Below are 20353 nucleotides of genomic sequence, written 5' to 3'. Positions count from 1 at the left end.
TTGCATAGCAACGGGGAAACGCTAACATGGCCGAACGGCAAGTGGACAGAGTGAGGCAAAGTGGGAAACGAGTTTTTATCAACAATTTAGATTCGTACGCATCCAAATGTATTGCTAAGGTAAGCATTTATAAGAAGTTGGAGAGTAGCCTAATACATTTTCTGTCTGCGAAATTTCACACATTTGCTCTCGCATTGCGCATTGCCTATTCAGTGAAGTAAAATAGGATAAACTATTTAGCCTATATTGCACAGCCTGTACATCGTAGAGAGGTTTGAGCAATTCATTGTATTATGTATTTATGCTTGTTGCCGTTGGAAAAAAATGATAATATACTGTGAAGTGAAAATATAATGAACTTTCTATACAGTGTTTGTCCATTAGGGGTCTCCCTATCTCTTTAAAAATCAAATCATTTTCAGTTCGGGATATACTACGGTAATATTATCCAATCAGGAGAGGGGTAGCCTAACAGCCGGATAAACAAGGTAAATTAGAAGTGATGATGACAGAAAGGGAAAAAGACTAAACTGGAACACTAACGTTAAGGTGATAAATGGGAACTCGACCCACCCGAACATTAATATTGTGTTCATTAAAAAGGTTTTGTTTTAAATTTAACCTTGAATTCTCTTTTGATAGTTCCTGTCGTCCTGTGTGGTTGGGGCGTCTCTGGTAGCGGACGGAGAGGTGGACGAACCCAACAGGCCGGGAGACGACAGCTTTCACATTGTTGGGACCGTTTCTAACCAATCTACAGAGAAACACACACATGTCCTGGAGGAGTACTGTGTAAGTCTGTGATTCTCAACCATTTTAAAGTCAAAATATGCATTAGACCGCGTGTGGTTCCAATCGCAAATAATATTTTGGGGGGTCCCCAAAATGATACGGTATCTTAACATTGTTTCAGTACACAAATCAACATATAATAGGCGATTCTCTGTGTATGTCAGGCCAGTTGGCTGGTCAGTTAGGCACAGTAGCCTGCCCTAATACCATGGTCAGTACACCAGTTACTAGTCGTTTAGGCACTTTGGGCAGGTGCCAAATCGAGCTGGAAAGGAAAATTAGCATCTCCATGAAGCTTGTCAACAACTCAACATACTGAAGCACAATGTACTCCAAAAAGATGGCTGTGTTGAAACCACAACAACTGTCACTTGACCAACATCAGCAGATAACATGGCCCAATATCAAGAAACACTTCCCTGGGGTTTTTATGGGGGTAATATGTGTTTTTTAGATATTTTAGTATTTCCAAGTGTCGATGATGTCATGGACACTGGGCTCATACTTCCAGCTTCCAGGACTACAATTCACATAATGCTTTTGTGCACAGCTGTTCCTCCTTGTGGATAGGTGGATAGTTCATGGTTGGTAGTCCATATCACATACATTCAGTCATCTTACATTTCATATATCTTATATATGATTGATAAGAGCGCCCCTCATTTCACACAGGTGTTATTTTTTGTATAAAATTGGCCGAAGGCAACATAAGGAAGAGGCAACAATTATGAAACCAGCCGAACTACAAGCTCACAACTCCCACTGTATCTGTGGAACCGAGTATAATGCCTACAATGCTGCAGTGCTTGTCAGGGTGGAGCTGAAAAGTTTGGGAACCCTTGCATTAGATCACAGATCCCCATTTGTTTGTTTGTTTGTACTTTGTACACATCTGCATTGCACAATTGGAGTATACAATTGGAACTTTTGTTGTATACAGTATACTCTTTTGTGTTGGATTCTTTTCTCTGATGTGTGGAGTAGCCTATCTTACTTATTTCTTTGTAATTTGCTCATTCTAAGCTTGTTAACAAAATATACTGTGTGTGTGTGTGTGTGTGTGTGTGTGTGCGTGCGTGCATGTGTGCGCGTGCGCAAATGTGTGTGCATTCCAGCAACCGAAAAGGCCGGAGCTTCTCCAGCGACTGATGAACTGCGACGTCATCATCTACAACGTTACCCAGCATGCTGAGCAGGTGGAAGAAGCTTCCTGGGCCGTCTCAGGTAAGGAAAGGAAAGGTACTATGTTTACCCAGGGTAACTGGACTAAGCTCAAGAACTTGTTTACAGCCAGGCCCTGCTCATAGAACATTTCATGGTAGGGGTTCAATGCCTTGTCCAAGGGCACTTCAGCGGTGGTAATTTGTGTCAGTCCGGGGATACGAACTAGCGACCTTCCGATATCAAACCGCTCCGCAAACCGTTCGGCCACCGCTGCCCCTGAAGGCTATATGGGCAGAGGCAGAGCCCTCTAATAGAAGAGTTACGATATAGACGGGGCAGAAACCGAGCGCTGTTCATGCAGCCTGAACTGAGCCAAGCTGGAGTTGGAAATACATTGTTTTCAACTAGGGCGGCGCAAACAAGAGCTATTTTAAGCATGTGTGCAACATGACAACTGTTTGTACAGTAACAACTAAAGTCTCTCTTTTTTTTTAAATATCTGTTTATTATGATTTTTGGCATAAAAGCATTTCAGTAGTGATTAACCAGAAAATTACAGATCGGACAAAAAATAGCAAAAACATACAAACAAGAGACTTACAATAAAAAGAGACAAAACATAACTCTCAAAGAAAAAGACAAAAACGATAAAATAACTGACAAGGCTGATGACTACACGGCACTCCGAGGACAGAAACAACATCACAATCAATTCTAAAAAACATTTCTGATATGGAAAATAAGACATATGCATACTGTACATGTGTACCCTCATAGACAATATAAACATACATACAGTATACACATATCAAACATTCATAGGTACATTAATTAGATGACATTACGGGGCAGAACAACATTGAATTCCACCACTTCAGTCCAACGTAACAAGCATCTCAATAATGGGCGACCAGATTTTTAGATAAAGGGGTTCCCTTTTCGACAAGGTAAATCTAATTTTCTCCAAATGCAGCACTCCTCCCAGCTCCCTTAGCCACATGTCAACAGTCGGAGGTTTATCTGATTTCCAGGCTTGTAGTATTAACTTCCTAGCTAGCAGTGTAGCGAGCGAGATGGCCTTTGCCTCGTATTTGTTTTGGACTTGATCTGGTTCCACCACACCGAAGAGTGCAACTAGAGGTGCCGGGGGGAAGTCTCTTTTATAAGCTTTAGCCAAGAAATAAAAAAATTTCATTCCAGAAACGTTGCAATTTATGACATTGAAGAAACTGAACTAAAGTCTCTTTAATGTTTATGTTGTACGACTACTACAAAACAATCTAAAATAAAGGGATTTAAGATCATTAAAGCTGGGCTGTTGTCCAATCCAATCCATTTATGCCTACTTCCGGTCCAGGACTTGGCCCAGTAAGTTGTCCCCACGCTCAATAGACACACTGTGACCCCTTTTCCACCGGTTGGGAACCCGTTGAGTTCAGAACCAGGTTTGAGTCCATATGAGCCAGACCTCCAAAGTTAGAACGTTAATTATGAATTGAGTGGGCAAAACCATACCTAGATTAAATTGTCTAGGATCAATATAAGTAAATTAATATATGATAACCCTTCCACAGTATAGTAGCTTTTTCATATATATTGTTTTTTGCATATTTATATGATTATTTATATGATTATTATAAGATTTGTAGTAGAATAAATCATTGACGCATTGTGAGCTTGTAGATCTGCTATTTTCGCTATTTTCGTCCAAAAGTGCCCTCTTGGGGGATTTCAGCCCCATAATACCTCTCTAACGCTCTCTGCACGTCCTCCCTGCTGTGCTTCCAGCCCTCCATCAGGACATGAGCAGGTTTGGCGGTCCAAAGATGTTCATCCTCCTCTCCACCGTGATGACGTGGGCCCTCAGCAAGCCTGTGGATCCTGTGAGTGATGCGTGTACACGTCTGAGCCAAAGACTACCAGTGTTTCACTTAACCACTCGAACCCCGGCAGTCTCCTATTCCAATACAACGATGCTCACATCCCAAAAACACACTCCAAAAACACCCTTATTCCTAAACTTAACCTCAGTAAAACGATACCCCTGTACCGGTATTCCAACCTCGGTGAAGCTGTATTATGCTTGAACCTATAACCTTGTTTCTAACCTTAACCTCAGTAAAACTATGCCTAATCGCCCCCCCCCCCCCCCCCCAGTAACCTCAGAGGTTACTGGATTTAGCCTCAGAGGCTAGATCTAAATCTAAATCCAAAACGTTTAGTAATTCTGGTAAGACTAAAAGCTGTTTTAGTAATTTAGGCGTATAGTGTTACTTTTAATAGCAAATATCTGATCTGTGTCTTTGAACACACAATTTCACTTTAGGCCTGTTTAGGCAACTTAAACTATTTAGTCTTTTAGTCCTAGTCTTAGCCAACCGAATTTGACATTGCCATAAAACAAACTAAAACATTATTTCCCAGACTCTTCTTCAACAAAATATGGCGAAAGCAGGCATTCCTTATTCTGTACTTATACATACATTTGTAAGGTACAAAAAGTCCTTAAAGCTGCTATAAGTAATTATATGTCAACATTTGAATTACTTACTTAATGAGTAGAACGCTCCCAAAACAAAAAGTAGTCTCTGTGACACATCTAGGGGCCATAATCTGTTCCTAGAAGCTTTGTCATTGGTCGAAAAAAACCCCTGGTCGAAATGAATAACCAATCAGGAAGTACGTAGACAGGCAAATCAATCGATGACAAAGCTTCTAGGAAAATCTTTGAATGCAGATTGTGGCCCGAGATGTGTCGCAGAGACAAAAACAAATTGGGGAGCCTTTTACCCATTGCTGGCTGTATGAATACCCCCAAAAAATTAAAAAGGTAATTAAAATGTTGACATAATATTGCTTATAGCAGCTTTAATCCGGAAACGTAACCTCAGTAAAACCAAGAGGGGGAGTGGTCTGCAGAAAGACATGGGGGTGAGTGCGGTTTGGGCCAATTAAGCGTTCTGGTACAGAGCCAATCAGGTCCAAGTGGTAAAAATATAAGTAAAAAAAAATAAAAAACTCTGTTACCAGTAAAAGTCCTCTATTCAAAATGTTACTTGAGTGAAAGTACAAAAGTATAGGCATCAGCATGAGCTTGTAGATCGGCTATTTTCAGCAAGTGTAAAAACAGTCTTTACGACGGCATCAAGGCCCACCAAAATACATTTTAGTCGACTAAATATACAGTTTATTTAGTCGACTAAAATCTTACTAAAACATTCCAGGTGACTGAAATGTGACTAAAACTTCCGCTTTGTGTGTTTTGTATCAGGAGGACGTAGAGATTCCATTCACTGACGAGGACTACCGGAGGAGAAGAGCACACCCCAACTTCAAACGGCACATTGACCTCGAGAAGCTGGTGGTGAAAATGGGGAAAACGGTCAGTTTCAGTCTTCAGTCTGACCATACTTTGAAGCCTTTGTGTAAAACGGAAGTACCGTCTCACTCTCAGCTGCACGTGCTTTTTTAAATTGTATTCATTTATACAGTATGTTTTGTTTTCCCCCAGAAAAGGACGTTGTTCACAACATATGTCGTGGCGTCAGGACTTCATTATGGAATGGGAGAAGAGATCTTCCACTTCTTTTTCAAGGTCTAGTAGTGTCCGTCCGTCCGTCCGTCCTTTCACGTCAGTGTATTTTACCGTAATGTTATTAATTATTGTTTTATTTATTTATTTTTATTTCCATGCATGTTTCCAGACGTCGTGGCTGGGCCATGCTCCGGTAATACCCGTCTTTGGCGAAGGAACCAATATCGTCCCCACCATTCACATAAGAGATCTGGCAAGGTGAGTCCAAAATCACAGCGTATTCCTCCAAAATGTACAGAAGAAAAACAACAAAAAAAGTGTTGTAACCTGCCGTTTTTTTCTTCTTTGTAATTATTTGTTTGGTCCAAAATATTGTGTTTGTTGTCATGAGTTATCACGACTCGAGTTGGCTTTGTCCGCGGCGTAAACGTCTTTAAATAAATACTTTTTAAAATGTCTATGAGGAAAATGAACGGAGAATCATTTCCTGGGCCCTGGTAGGGGGCGGGACTGCGACGCTCTATCGGGGACACGGGGAGAACATGCAAACTCCACACAGAAAGACCCTTTCGCCAAACTCATGAACTGAAATGTTTTAATTTGGCCGAAGGCCCCCCATCTGAAAATTATTTGTGGCAGCAATCACAATTGTCGATATTGTCTTCAATTCAAGAATAGCAGATATACAAGCTCACAAAGCCAAGCCAACGTATACATGGATAAGTGGTTAAGTGGTTGTGTGATGCTATATTAACTACTTTTGCTGGGACCCTGGCTGGAACCAATCACATGCATCACTCCTGACAGTGTGAATCAATCCACACATCTTTATTCCACAACACATAATGCTAATGTACGTACTGTACTCTACTAAATGCTGGGAGATAAGTTCTTATCTTATATCCCATAGTGTGATTCAGAATGTGATCGACCACAAACCCAACATCTACTACATGCTGGGAGATAAGTTCTTATCTTATATCCCATAGTGTGATTCAGAATGTGATCGACCACAAACCCAACATCTACTACATGCTGGGAGATAAGTTCTTATCTTATATCCCATAGTGTGATTCAGAATGTGATCGACCACAAACCCAACATCTACTACATGCTGGGAGATAAGTTCTTATCTTATATCCCATAGTGTGATTCAGAATGTGATCGACCACAAACCCAACATCTACTACATGCTGGGAGATAAGTTCTCATCTTATATCCCATAGTGTGATTCAGAATGTGATCGACCACAAACCCAACATCTACTACATGCTGGGAGATACGTTCTTATCTTATATCCCATAGTGTGATTCAGAATGTGATCGACCACAAACCCAACATCTGCTACATGCTGGGAGATAAGTTCTTATCTTATATCCCATAGTGTGATTCAGAATGTGATCGACCACAAACCCAACATCTACTAAATGCTGGGAGATAAGTTCTTATCTTATATCCCATAGTGTGATTCAGAATGTGATCGACCACAAACCCAACATCTACTACATGCTGGGAGATAAGTTCTTATCTTATATCCCATAGTGTGATTCAGAATGTGATCGACCACAAACCCAACATCTACTACATGCTGGGAGATAAGTTCTTATCTTATATCCCATAGTGTGATTCAGAATGTGATCGACCACAAACCCAACATCTGCTAAATGCTGGGAGATAAGTTCTTATCTTATATCCCATAGTGTGATTCAGAATGTGATCGACCACAAACCCAACATCTACTACATGCTGGGAGATAAGTTCTTATCTTATATCCATAGTGTGATTCAGAATGTGATCGACCACAAACCCAACATCTGCTAAATGCTGGGAGATAAGTTCTTATCTTATATCCCATAGTGTGATTCAGAATGTGATCGACCACAAACCCAACATCTACTACATGCTGGGAGATAAGTTCTTATCTTATATCCCATAGTGTGATTCAGAATGTGATCGACCACAAACCCAACATCTACTAAATGCTGGGAGATAAGTTCTTATCTTATATCCCATAGTGTGATTCAGAATGTGATCGACCACAAACCCAACATCTACTACATGCTGGGAGATAAGTTCTTATCTTATATCCCATAGTGTGATTCAGAATGTGATCGACCACAAACCCAACATCTACTAAATGCTGGGAGATACGTTCTTATCTTATATCCCATAGTGTGATTCAGAATGTGATCGACCACAAACCCAACATCTACTACATGCTGGGAGATAAGTTCTTATCTTATATCCCATAGTGTGATTCAGAATGTGATCGACCACAAACCCAACATCTACTACATGCTGGGAGATAAGTTCTTATCTTATATCCCATAGTGTGATTCAGAATGTGATCGACCACAAACCCAACATCTACTACCTGCTCGCAGTGGATGACTCCAAGAACACCATGGAGGACATCGTTAAGGTGTGTCTATAAACGATTATCTATACAATGCACTCTGTATACAGTGTGATACTATACATATTGCAATTGTGTTGTTAATTGACCTATAGCTAAGCCCCTCCCCAAACTGCTATGGTCCAATCACAGCTATAAGCATAACATGGGTTACCAATAGTTTTCCTATTATGATTAACCCATTCTGACCTGAGATCAGATTCATACGAGGTTTCCACTGGACACACACTGGTCTGATTAACCCATTCTGACCTGAGATCAGATTCATACGAGGTTTCCACTGGACACACACTGGTCTGATTAACCCCATTCTGACCTGAGAACAGATTAAAAAAATGTCAGTCGTTCTTCGACTTTTCAAAAATAGCAGACCTACAAGCTCGTAGCGCGCCACTCGGTGGCGCGCTACGAGCTTGTAGATCTGCTATTTTTAAATAGCTAAAGCATAACATGATGCCAACACCAAAATGGGTTCCCGTTCAGAATGGGTTAAACATTGTTTTAAAAAAGAAATGCCATGCACATATTTTTCCACTGCATATGGAATGTCTTCAGTTGGCTCACTGCATTCACAGTACATTAGTATAGCCATATAGGAAGTTTTTAGTGAGGGTAGATACCCTCACAAAAAACATGCAGTAATCCTGGTCTCTAAACTACCTCCCCCTGGCCAGCCGGGGCGCCTGATGGAGGGGAAAAGAACTGGTTGGAATAACGTGTTCCTTCCACGCGCTACGTCCAACCAGGGAAACTCCCCCCTGTCAGGTGTAAAGGAGCAACTTGGACACTCATGCATGAAGGAAGCATTAGTTCAAGTCCGTTGCTCTCCCCAGATTGGCGGAGGGTGTGTAGAGCCCAGGATCACATTAGATTAGATAATTGACACGGGGGTGAAAAATGGGTTACAACATCGTGGGATATTTTTTTTATTGGGGTGCCATATAGGAAGCAAAGGTTCCTGAGCCATGTGGTCCAAAGGGCTTGTTACTGTGAGGCGGCTATGATGTGCAAGTTCACCCCCTGGACATGACGCTAGTTTATTGCAGGATCCATGCCTTGATGCTGAGTGCCATGCAGTGAGGCATTGGGTCCCATTTTCATAGTCTTTCTTTATAGACTGACCATTTAATGGTTAGTCCAGCTTTTTGGACTTCATTTAGTGGTTTGCAAAGGTATTCATTGATTGCCTGCAGATCGAGTCCCGTGGTGGGAGTTCTGGTCTGGTTTTGGACCGGTGAATATCAAGTATTTCCGGTCATTTGGTGGGGGGGTCTGGGGGTTTGTATTGTGACTTTTGTTTTTAATTACTTTAGTTGCATCTGTTTTTTATAATGTATTTGTTTATTTTAAATGTTGTAATGTTCTCGTTAAAATGTTTGTCTGTGTCGGACCTCAGGAAGACTAAAATGGAGTTTGCCACAGTGAGGAAAGTGACGTGTCTGATAAAAATGAATATCAAAGCAATCATGACCATCTGAGCAGCCATCAGCTAGCTGAAGCTGAAACATAATTTCCCTGCACGGTATTAACAGAGAAGCTCTTCTTTCCGCTACATCTCATCCAGACCGTGGCTTCGGTGCTCGGCCCAGGAAAGACCCAGAAACTGCCGCCCGAGGAGGCCTTCCTAATCCAAGACCTGACCGTAACGTTCCTCATTCCATTTTCAACTTCTGAGTGCTTAATGTAACTGAGAGCGTGCAAAATGTAATGTAGTTACTTTGTAGATTTTTTATTATTATTACAAAACATATACCACGTCAGCCCCATATGCATGAATCTCACAATGCGTCACACGTGTGGAGTTTATTTTTTTATCACCAGGCTGCAGACTGTAGCCTATATTTTCGTTTGCGCTGATGAAACACCAAGGGATTATAATGCCAACATTCAACACAATAATTATGTAAAGCTAACCCAGGTAATGTTGGCCTAATGTGCCACTCTGTCTAAGTGTAAATAAAGTTAAAACAGATTAGCCTGATGAGTGATGACCATGTTTGAAACAGCCTTGGATCAAGACGGTCGACTCATCAGGCTAATCTTTTTTTTTTATATCATCCTCTCCTTGTTGATATATTATGGATTATGCCAATATGCCATTTAGGTCGAAATCATGATATAACTTTATGTTGTGATAATAAGCAGCAGTAGCCTCCGTCAACTACATGTCTTCCGTTCCGTGTGCAACACACTGCCGCCGCCCACCACCACCACCACCACCACCACATGCGGTGTTGGATGAAATAAAGTTAATGATAGCTATCGGTGCCTGTGATACGAACGGGTAACGAGGCCGGTAACGGGTCCATTTTTTGACGGGCGGGGCGGATCTGGTTTCGAGTTTTATACAAATCACGGGTAATGGGCGGGTTGTGGAACTGATGATTGACGGGCGGGACGGGTGCGGGTATCAAAAATTTGGACCCCTGCAGGACTGTACTGTACTGTACCATAGTATGCCTCCCAGGCTGAGGGTTTAAAAACAACGTTCTTCTCTCCTCCTCCTCACAGCAAGCGGAGGTAGACTCCATGCTGGTGGACCTCCGCATGGAGGCCGTGTATGCCAAGGAGCAGCTGAACGTCCGGTGGGTGTGCGAGGCGGGCCTGGTGGAGAACATGGACCTGGTGCTGGAGGAGTACAGGCACACCAGGGGACTGTTGGTACGATATGGGCTCCATGCACACAGAACAACTCTCCACAGGTGTTACCCATGATACTAATTAACACATTCTGACCTGAGATCAGATTCTAAAAATGTCTTCTTCTACATCCTGACAGTTTTCTGAAAAAGCTAAGTTTCTATGTCCTTTTTTTCAAAAATAGCAGACCTACAAGCTCGTAGCGCGCCACTCGGTGGCGTCCTATGAGCTTGTAGATCTGCAATTTTTCAATAGCTAAAGCACAACATGATGCTCAAAATGACGCCCCGAAATGGGTTAAGTCACTGTTCAGTGTAAGGTGGTTCTCAAGCATTTTTTATGTGTACACATTTACATCGCATAGTTAAATTAACATTGATTTTACAGTATAAATTGGGCGGTCCCAGAGATAGAAATGCTATTAAATGGGGGTCCGTAGACTGATGCATGTCAAACTGGGGGGTCCTTGAATTAAACGGGTTGAGAATCACTGCTAGAGACGTACAAATCTTCTCTTATGGGGGGGGGGGGGGGGTCCCTGGCATGTTTTTTCACATGGGGGTCCATGGGATAATTAGTGTCAATTTTTGGGGGTCAGAGTTACAGACCCGTACGGGCCCATTTGGAATCCACTCACGGACACTTTGAGACCCACTGGGGTAGCAGAGTGTTTCCAGTGAGCCAGCAGCACGCACAATAAGCAGCACGCTGACTCAGTTTGACCAGAATGGAACGGAGCCTTCATTAGTATCATCGGTAAGTTCTTTCCAAAATGGCGTGTGTGCATATAGAGCCCCCATGACGCACCCAAAAACACACGCCGGCCTGCTGTAGTACATAGTCCTCTCTCTCACACCTAAACCCACTGTGGAAAATTCCATGTCAACCATATCGGATTCATTGAAAACACCTGGAAAACACTTGAGCACTCACGCACGCACGCACGCACGCACCACATAATCCAGATGTTGACCATGCTTTGCCAAAAAAAATGGCAACTAAAAAACACGGGGAAGCAGCTTTTTGCTTCTACGGGCCGTCGGTATGGAACAAGCTCCCACTGTACCTTCGTCAGGCAGCCTCTGTAGACATTTTTAAAGCTCAGCTCAAGACCCACTTCTACAACATTGCTTTTAATTGATCTTTTATTTTTTTATTTTTTGTTATTCATGTCCTCACTGCATTACTGCTTGTTTTTAATGTCGTTGCCTTGCTTTTCTTTTATCCTCCATTTCTCTGTAAAGCACTTTGAGCTGCATTTCATGTCATGAAAGGTGCTATACAAATAAAGTTTTATTATTATTATTATTATGCTATCATTCCAGCCCATCCGCCTGTGCGTCCTGGGTCCACCAGCGGTGGGGAAGAGCACGGTGGCTCGGAGCATCTGTCAGCACTACGGACTGCACCACGTGAGGCTGCAAGACGCCATCGCTGAGACCATGGCACACCTGGTCGGTCACTTCCTCCTGCACACGACGCACATACACACACACACACACACATACTGAGACCATCGCACACCTGATACCTTTGTATCAAAATGTTATAGCGATTTATTTTTTTATTTTTTACTATAGTCCTACTAGACCCCAAGAAATGTATATTTGACCACAAAAGATCACGGGGTCTATTGAATGTGTCAAACTGACATATTGAGCCTATGACACACACAGTGTGGCTTCCCCCCAGTAGGCTACCTTCACATTCAGTAGATCTCTTTTGTGGCCAGATGTAATTTCTTTAGGTCTAGTAGATAATACAAAAATAAATATTTCATATTTTGTAAATAAATATGTATTTAGCCCCATGTTCGAATCAGAAATAGCTAAAATCGCTAAAGCAAACCACTCCTCTATTACTTTCTCTAATAACAACCTAAAACATGAACCTTGGTTGAAAAAAAACCTAAAGTTGTCCTTTAACAAGAACGAGGTAAATGGACACCTTTGCACTAGAAAATGTGCATCAAATCTAGCATCTCTCTGCTGTCTATACTCTACAGTAAATACGCTTCTTGACAAAAAAAAAGTAACCAACATAATACTGTATCTGCATAGAAATGAAACAAAACATACAGTAATACACATACAGTGTATAGTATAATGACCGCGTAGTGTTGACTCAAGTCCTTCACCACACCCAGGAGGCTACGGTGACCGGTTCAGACCCGGAGGAAGACAACATGGAGGACTCCATGGCAGCAGCTCAGGAGCTCCTGGACACACTGAAGGACAGCATGGAGCAGAATGGAGGTACTGCATACAGCAAGCAGCGCAGTGACGTCTCTTGACGTCAATGGCGTGTTTTCAGTGATTGAGCTATAGAGGGCGCTCTCTTCGCCAACGCATGCATGGCGCTAGGTTTGCTATATAGGAGACATCCGGAAACCGGAAATGAACCGGACGGTGGTGGTTATTTTATTTCCGTCCACTCCGAACTGCTATTGTCAAAATAATTGTTGTACTTTTCCATTTACATTTACATCCAACCCTTCCGCGTTCATCTTGGGCCGCCGCTGTGCATTTCCGGTCGCCTGCCAGCTCACTCACGTTTTACACCAGAGCGTGCCTATGTGAGAGAAAGGGAGAGGTAGCTATGTATGATACAGATATTGCGCACGTGGCCATGCACGTGAGAGAGAGAGAGGACCAGTGTAACAACTGGAACAGCTGCCATTTTTAAAAGGAGATTTTAAGACGTTTTTAACTCATGTCATCATGTAAATGTCAATCACGTTATCAATCACAATCCCTCATACAAGCTCGTAGCGCGGCACCGAGTGCCGCGAGCTACGAGCTTGTAGATCTGCTATTTTTGAAAAATCGTGAAAATGTGGCACAAATCTTTGAATATATATATTCTTTCAGAGTGAACGTTTTTAACTCAAATCTTTGCTTCTGGGGACGTCCCTGGAACAACATATTTTCAGATGGGGGTCCTTGGCCAAATACAGATAATTCCTGGTAGTCCTTGACATGAACAAGGTTGAGGGTCACGTTTAGGATTTTAGAAGACATTTAATGTTTTTAGAATGGGCCTCAGGTCTAAATGGGTTATGTAAACCACTGCTTCTTATTTCCTCTACGTGCACGTTGTTGCTGTGCGTCAGGGCGTTTGGAGGAGCAGCACGTGATCAGGGTGATGAGAGACAAGCTGAGGTCGCCGGCCTGTCGGAACCAGGGCTATGTCTTGGACGGCTTTCCCAAGACCTACGAGCAGGCCAAGGAGCTCTTCTGTGGTGAGGCATCCATCTGTCACACTCCTTTTAGGCCTCATTCACACCTCATTGTGTCCTGTGTCTTCTGTGTGTCATGGCCGCCTCAATGCATTTCCAATTAGGAGTCACGTCATAGATATTAACCCATTCTGACCTGAGATCAGATTCATACGAGGTTTCCACTGGACTACACACTGGTCTGATTAACCCATTCTGACCTGAGATCAGATTAAAAAAATGTCAGTCGTTCTTCGATTTTTCAAAAATAGCAGATCTACAAGCTCTATGAGCTTGTAGATCTGCTATTTTTCAATAGCTAAAGCATAACATGATGCTAACACCAAAACGGGTTCCCGTTCAGAATGGCTTAAAAAAATAGATTCGTTGGAGCGAAGTGTGTTGACGGGAGAATTTACACTGCGTTGCACCACTCAGTTCACACGGGTGTGATTTCTTTCTATTCATTTGGTCAATTAAGGTCTACAGAATGAGAGGCCTGCTCTGCCGTAAACATCAAGTCTATAAAACTGCAGTATGAATATTTGAAATTCAATCGGGTTATGTAGTTTGGGGCCATCTTGCCGTGCCGTCTTTGCTTTGTCGTCAACCTCGTTATCAAAGGTATTTTTTTCTCTCCTTTAGCTGAAGAGGACGAAGCAGAAGACGTGAAATCCAAGGTCCCTCCCCACAACAAGAACATCATACCAGGTATATGTCTGTCCTCCCCACAACAAGAACATCGTTCCAGGTGTGTCTGTCCTCCCCACAACAAGAACATCGTTCCAGGTGTGTCTGTCCTGCCTCATACCGTATCCTACTCCAGATAACCCTCACACTAGAAGTGTAAAATATTTAAAAATAAATATGTCATAGAAAATTCGGGGCCAGGGGACACCCAAAATCACTTTTTCTTAGAATTTAACAAAAACAATGTGGTCCTTTGTGATGGGGAGCATTGCTATAGTTCTAAACATTTATTTTCTTTCTTTTCATTTATCAATTCTGATCAAATCATTGATGGGGGGATGGGGGGGGGGGGGGGGGGGGGGGGGTAACCATTAGCGCCTAGTAGTATAATGGTGTGTGTTCCAGGCAAGTGTTGTTTTTGGCAGCAATTTTAGTTTTAGTCATATTCTCTTGAATAGATTCCATTTAGTTTTAGTCACATTTTAGTCACCCGGAATGTTTTAGTTTTAGTCTAGTTTTAGTCGACTAAATATCATAAGATTTTAGTCGACTACATCTACAGTTGATTTAGTGTATATTTAATGTATTTTGGCGGGCCTTGATGCCGTTGTAATGACTGTTTTTACACAGGGGTGAGTTCCAGGGGGTCCTCAGCTAAATGATTATTTGGAACCAAAGGACCTCCAGTCAAACTGGGGGGCTATTTAGTGTCAATTTGGGGGTCCTTGACATGAAAAAGTTTGGGAACCACTACTTTATGTGTTTCTGATCTATCCAGGCTGCGTGTTCAGTTCTGCCCGTTGCTCAACAGTTGTGGTTCATTGTGTTTCTGATCTATCCAGACTGCGTGTTTAGTTCTGCCCGTTGCTCAACAGTTGTGGTTTATTGGGTTTCTGATCTATCCAGACTGCGTGTTCAGTTCTGCCCGTTGCTCAACAGTTGTGGTTCACTGTGTTTCTGATCCATCCAGACGTGGTGCTCTGCCTGGACGCGTGTGACAGCCTGCTGAAGCAGAGGGTGGTGAACCTTCCAGAGAGCCTGGTGCAGCGGCAGCCCGCCTACGGCCAGGAGGTGTTCCCGCGGCGGCTGAGTCGCTACCGCGAGAACAACGTGGAGGACGAGACGGTGCTCAACTACTTTGACGAGCTGGACGTCCCGCTGCAGCACATGGGTAACACTATACCCCCCCCCCCACGGGACGGGAAGGGGGGGTGGAGCAACAGTTAACCCATTTTGACCTGGGAACGATTCTGCCAATGTCTTCTAAAGCCTGACTGATTTCTTGAAAAAGCTGTTTTTCTATGTCAGTCGTTCTCAAACACTTTCATGTCACTTTTCACGATTCTTCAAAAATAGCAGATCTACAAGCTCATAGCGCGCCACTTGGTGGCGCGCGTAGATCTGCTATTTTTCAATAGCTAAAGCATGACATAATGCTAACACCAAAAGGGGTTCCCGCCCAGAATGGCTTTTTTTATGTAGGCGTATGTGATGTATGCCATGCCATAACAGCGTCTGCTAAATGCCTACATTGTAAATTGAGTAGTCGACGGACATCTCCACCGTCAACAGTTTTAGTCGACTGAAATAAACACTGCAGCATATAAGCACCTCCTCTCCTTCTCCTCTATAGAGATCACCAGCGGCGGTGGTGGTGGTGATGATGACCCCGGCTACTACGCGCTGCTGGTGACCCAGAAGGTCATCCAGTCGGTGGGGCCGCCCAGGAACTACGGCCTGGGCAGCCAGGAGGCAGAGGAGCAGGAGAGGAGCGCCGCGGACCGAAGGCTCCGGCAGCAGGCCCAGGAGCGGGCCGAGACGGAGCGCCTGGAGGCCCGGGAGGCAGAGCAGAGGGCCGCCCGCTGGGAGGAGTGGGTAGGTGACGGTGTTCAGGCCTGGACTAGTAGCCACGTATCGTACAGGGCATAATACTCAGCGTTTCCAGACCTGAGCCGACAGCCTGCGCGGCCGTGTTCTGCTGTCGGCCAGCGTCTTTTCCGGGTTTTTAAAGACAGCTGGTGGATGGAAAAGAAGCTCCACCCACGCGGCTGAATGCCGCGACGGCCAGATTTCCCGGAAACGCTTGGCCCCCGCGGCAGTCGGCCGCGTGGGTGGAGCTTAATTTCCATCCACAAGCTGTCTAAAAAACCCGGAAAAGACACACTCAGACAGCAGAAAACGGCTGTCTGGTAGGTCTGGAAACATACTGTATGCCCGGTGCCCCATGCTTTAATATAAATATATTTTTGCACATGGAGACCTTCAGTATGAAAGTGGTGGTATTAGGGCCTGTTTGTTTGTGTGTGCCTCGACAGAGCGGGGCGGTACAGTATCTGCTATCTGCGTGCCGGTTGTGGTGGGCCCGGTCTGGGCCAAATTTTGTGACCCAGTCCAGCCCTGGTTGTGTTAGGAGGATTGGTATAAAATGTACTTTCATGATTTAAGTGTAAGGTGGCCTTTTGGTCAGCAGGTGTCGCTGTTGACTGTCAAGTTCTTTCACTTGTGCGTTCAGCAACTCACCTTTTTGTCCCTCACTGGCCACCGTAGTTCAGTCAACTAGGCGCCATCTTTGATTGTGTTTTTCTTTCTTTGTGAAAAGGTGAGCACTGTTTTTATGACTCTCTGAACTATTTATAATATATTTTAGTTACATCCAGCGAGTTTGTTGCCAAACAGTGTTTGCTAAGATGCTTACCTATATTTCAGTGTGATGTACTTAAATACTGTGTGTGAGTACGGTAGGCCTCATTGTGAAATGTGAACAAGAGGTTTTTACATATTATTATTATTATTATTCTGGTTATTGTGATTCAATGGTTGTTTCTTTGTGAAAAGTGGAAAACCTACACAGTCAGCCATTACCAGTATAGATATTAAAATAAACTTTTAATATCGAATTACATAAACTTTTGGGGTCCTTGACATGAAAATGTATGAGAACGACATTTTAGAAGACATTTTGTAGAAGGTCTACATGCCCATTTTGGGCGGGAACCCCTTTTGTTGTTGGCACTATGTTATGCTTTAGCTATTGAAAAATAGCAGATCTACAAGCTCATAGTGCGCCACCGAGTGGCGCGCTACGAGCTTGTAGGTCTGCTATTTTTGAAAAATCAAGGAACCACTGACATAGAAACAGCTTTTTTCAGAAAACTGTCAGGATGTAGAAGATTTCTTTTTTAAATCTGATCTCAGGTCAGAATGGGTTAAATTGCTGCTGTTGTGATGTGATGACAACACTGTGCTCATGATGTGCTCCAGAGTCAGCAGCTGGAGGAGGTGACGAGGCAGGAGGAGGAGCTCCTGCTGGGCCAGTCCCTGCCCATGAGGAGCTACCTGATGGAGCACGTGGTCCCCACCCTCACACGGGGCCTCCTGCAGTGCTGCGCCGTGCGGCCGCACGACCCCCTGGAATATCTGGTAAACTTAACAGTTTAATAACACGCCTGTTTCTTCCAACCACTTTCTGGAGTGGTGCAGCCAGCCACACCAATGCACAGCAATGTGTGTCCCTGGCTGGCTGGCTGGCTGGCTGGCTGGCTGGCTGGCTGGCTGGCTGGCTGGCTGGCTGGCTGGCTGGGTCTGTCTGCCTGAGCACAGAAGTAGCGTTATGGCGTTTTTTATCCACCAAGTGTAAAGGTCATTACACACTGGCGAATTGGCGACGCGATATATTTGTGCAAATAATTCGCATTTTAAAAAAAACAATTGAAGTCCATGCAAGCTTCCACATCAGTGGCGAATGTGCGAAAATGCGAACGTTTTCGCTCTTTATTTGTTCGCTCTGGTGTCGTATTTTGCAGAGATTCGCAGGCGAACTGCAACATGCAATATTTCGCATTTTCAGATTGTTTATTCGCATCGCGTCGCTAATTCGCCAGTGTGTAATGACCTTAACTGTTGCACGCGCGCACACACACACACACACACACACACACACACACACACACAGGCCAGGGAGGAGAGCTTGTGCAGTACCGTTTTTACCACTCAGTTTTTACCACTCAGTTCAGACGGGTCTGATTTTGTGTACTTTTTGAAGGGCTATATCCAGATCTTGGTATTATGTGCTAACACAATCTTTGTCTTTAACACAATCATTAAATTCCATCGACAATGAACGGACAGTCTGTGTATAAACACAAACATTGTGTGACACAAACATTTATGGCGAAGGTGAGGACGCACATTCTTTTTTTATATAATAATATATTTTTTATCCCACGATTTTTGTAACCCTTTTTTCACCCCTGTGCCAATCATCTACCGTGATCCTGGGCTCTACACACCCTCCGCCAACCTGGGGAGAGCAACGGACTTAACTCATGCTCCCTTCATGCCTGAGTGTCCAAGTTGCTCCTTTACACCTGACAGGGGGGAGTTTCCCTGGTTGGACGTAGCGCGTGGAAGGAACACGTTATTCCAACCAGTTCCTTTCCCCTCCATCAGGCGCCCCGGCTGGCCAGGGAGAGGCAGTTTAGAGACCAGGATTACTGCATGTTTTTGTGAGGGTACCTACCCTAGGGGACACGGGGAGAACATGCAAACTCCACACAGAAAGGGGACGCACATTCTGAGAAATAAGATATCGACGCTTTTCCCCAATCAGTGGAAGTCACGTGGTTTGAACCTCGTGACTTCCATTGGGGAAAAGCATTGAGGCGGCCATGAAACACAGACTGAACAAGAATGTTTGATATGTGTGTGTATGAGGCCTCAGAGCGTTTTATCTGAATGTTTTTTTTTCCTTTTTCCTTGTTCTCCTTCCAGGCAGAGTACCTGTTCAGGAACAACCCCCTGAATGACTGACGTTACAGCAGACATCCATCAGGATTCCTGACTCCTTTTCAGACAGGTCGGACGAGACTCTTTTTTTTTTCTTTTAGCTGCAAAGTCAAGACTCTTCTTTTGGTATAATTATGATCCAAGACAGTGAATCTCAACCGTTTTCATTTCAATGTATCCCAGGGTTGATATGCATTAAGGGCCATACAGGGACGCCCATTATCTGACCACCCAATATGCTCTGTGAAATCCTACAAATGGAACAAAATGGTTCCTTTCAGAGTTAATTACGTACCTGTAAGGGTCCATTGGGTCCCGTTCGTACACTCTCTGAGTTATGAATCCATACGTCTCAATTTGGTTGAGAAGCAGTCGTCCAAGAGATAATTTCTAGAACTTATCTTTTGACAGGAAATGAGTGACTGTCACGACTTCCAGGGTTTTATTATGATAATAGCCACACGGTCTAGTTTAAGATATAACACATTTTATTAAATAAAACTATAGTGTCTGGTTAGGACACCTTCTGGTTGACAAGTAGTACTGCATGAATCTCATGAGAGTACAGTAGTACAGTATCTACCCATGGGCAAGCTGGGGTTCTTTCTGTCTTGGAAGAGAGGTAGTAATTATGTCCATAGTTTCCAGAAACACCAACTATAATGATAAGAATAACTGAATTGTTCAATGGCCCAAATGATGGGTATGTTTTTCATTTAATAGAATCGGTAGCTTGAACAACTGAAGTGTCTTGGTTCACTCTTGCTGTGTATACTAAGGCCGACATGTGATAAATACAGTAATTTCTAAAGAAAAGTGACTTTGCGTTATGTTCATTTGAAAACACTTTATATTTGCTAGATCCGTGGACACAGTAATTAATTCAATCTAATTCAGCTTTTTTTTTGCATACATAAAAACCTGTATTTCAGCCGCCACAGCACCAACAATTGGGACTTTGATCTAGATGTGATTTGTATAAGCGGCACCATTTCTCGCGCCCCTGTTGCATTTACTCGGCTTTGTTTTGTGCACCTGTGCGCCCGGCCATTACTTAAAAGTGCCCTGAATAACAGCATGAAAGTGCAAAAAGCTAATTAGGAAGTTAATTTGC

At 43.4% G+C, this 20353-nt stretch overlaps 1 protein-coding gene across 1 annotated transcript; it reads left to right on the top strand.

The window, feature by feature from the left end:
* Positions 1-26: 26 nt before the first annotated feature.
* On the top strand, positions 27-19483 carry ak7b (adenylate kinase 7b; the record flags this gene model as incomplete). Its single annotated transcript, XM_080783442.1, has 19 exons — positions 27-37; positions 513-549; positions 643-792; positions 1908-2016; positions 3745-3839; positions 5228-5338; positions 5468-5551; positions 5661-5749; positions 7823-7913; positions 9472-9549; positions 10419-10568; positions 11873-12001; positions 12694-12802; positions 13660-13788; positions 14410-14475; positions 15425-15625; positions 16088-16329; positions 17716-17874; positions 19225-19483. The coding sequence occupies 19 exons, from the start codon at positions 27-29 to the stop codon at positions 19261-19263; spliced, it is 2079 nt and encodes a 692-aa protein (XP_080639568.1). The 3' UTR covers positions 19264-19483.
* Between the last annotated feature and the right edge of the window lie 870 nt (positions 19484-20353).

The sequence above is a fragment of the Protomyctophum bolini genome, assembly GCF_963924005.1.
Source record: "Protomyctophum bolini genome assembly, chromosome: 15".
NCBI lineage: Eukaryota > Metazoa > Chordata > Actinopteri > Myctophiformes > Myctophidae > Protomyctophum > Protomyctophum bolini.
The sequence above is the reverse complement of the archived record's forward strand: the minus strand, read 5'-3'. Positions and strand labels throughout refer to the sequence as shown.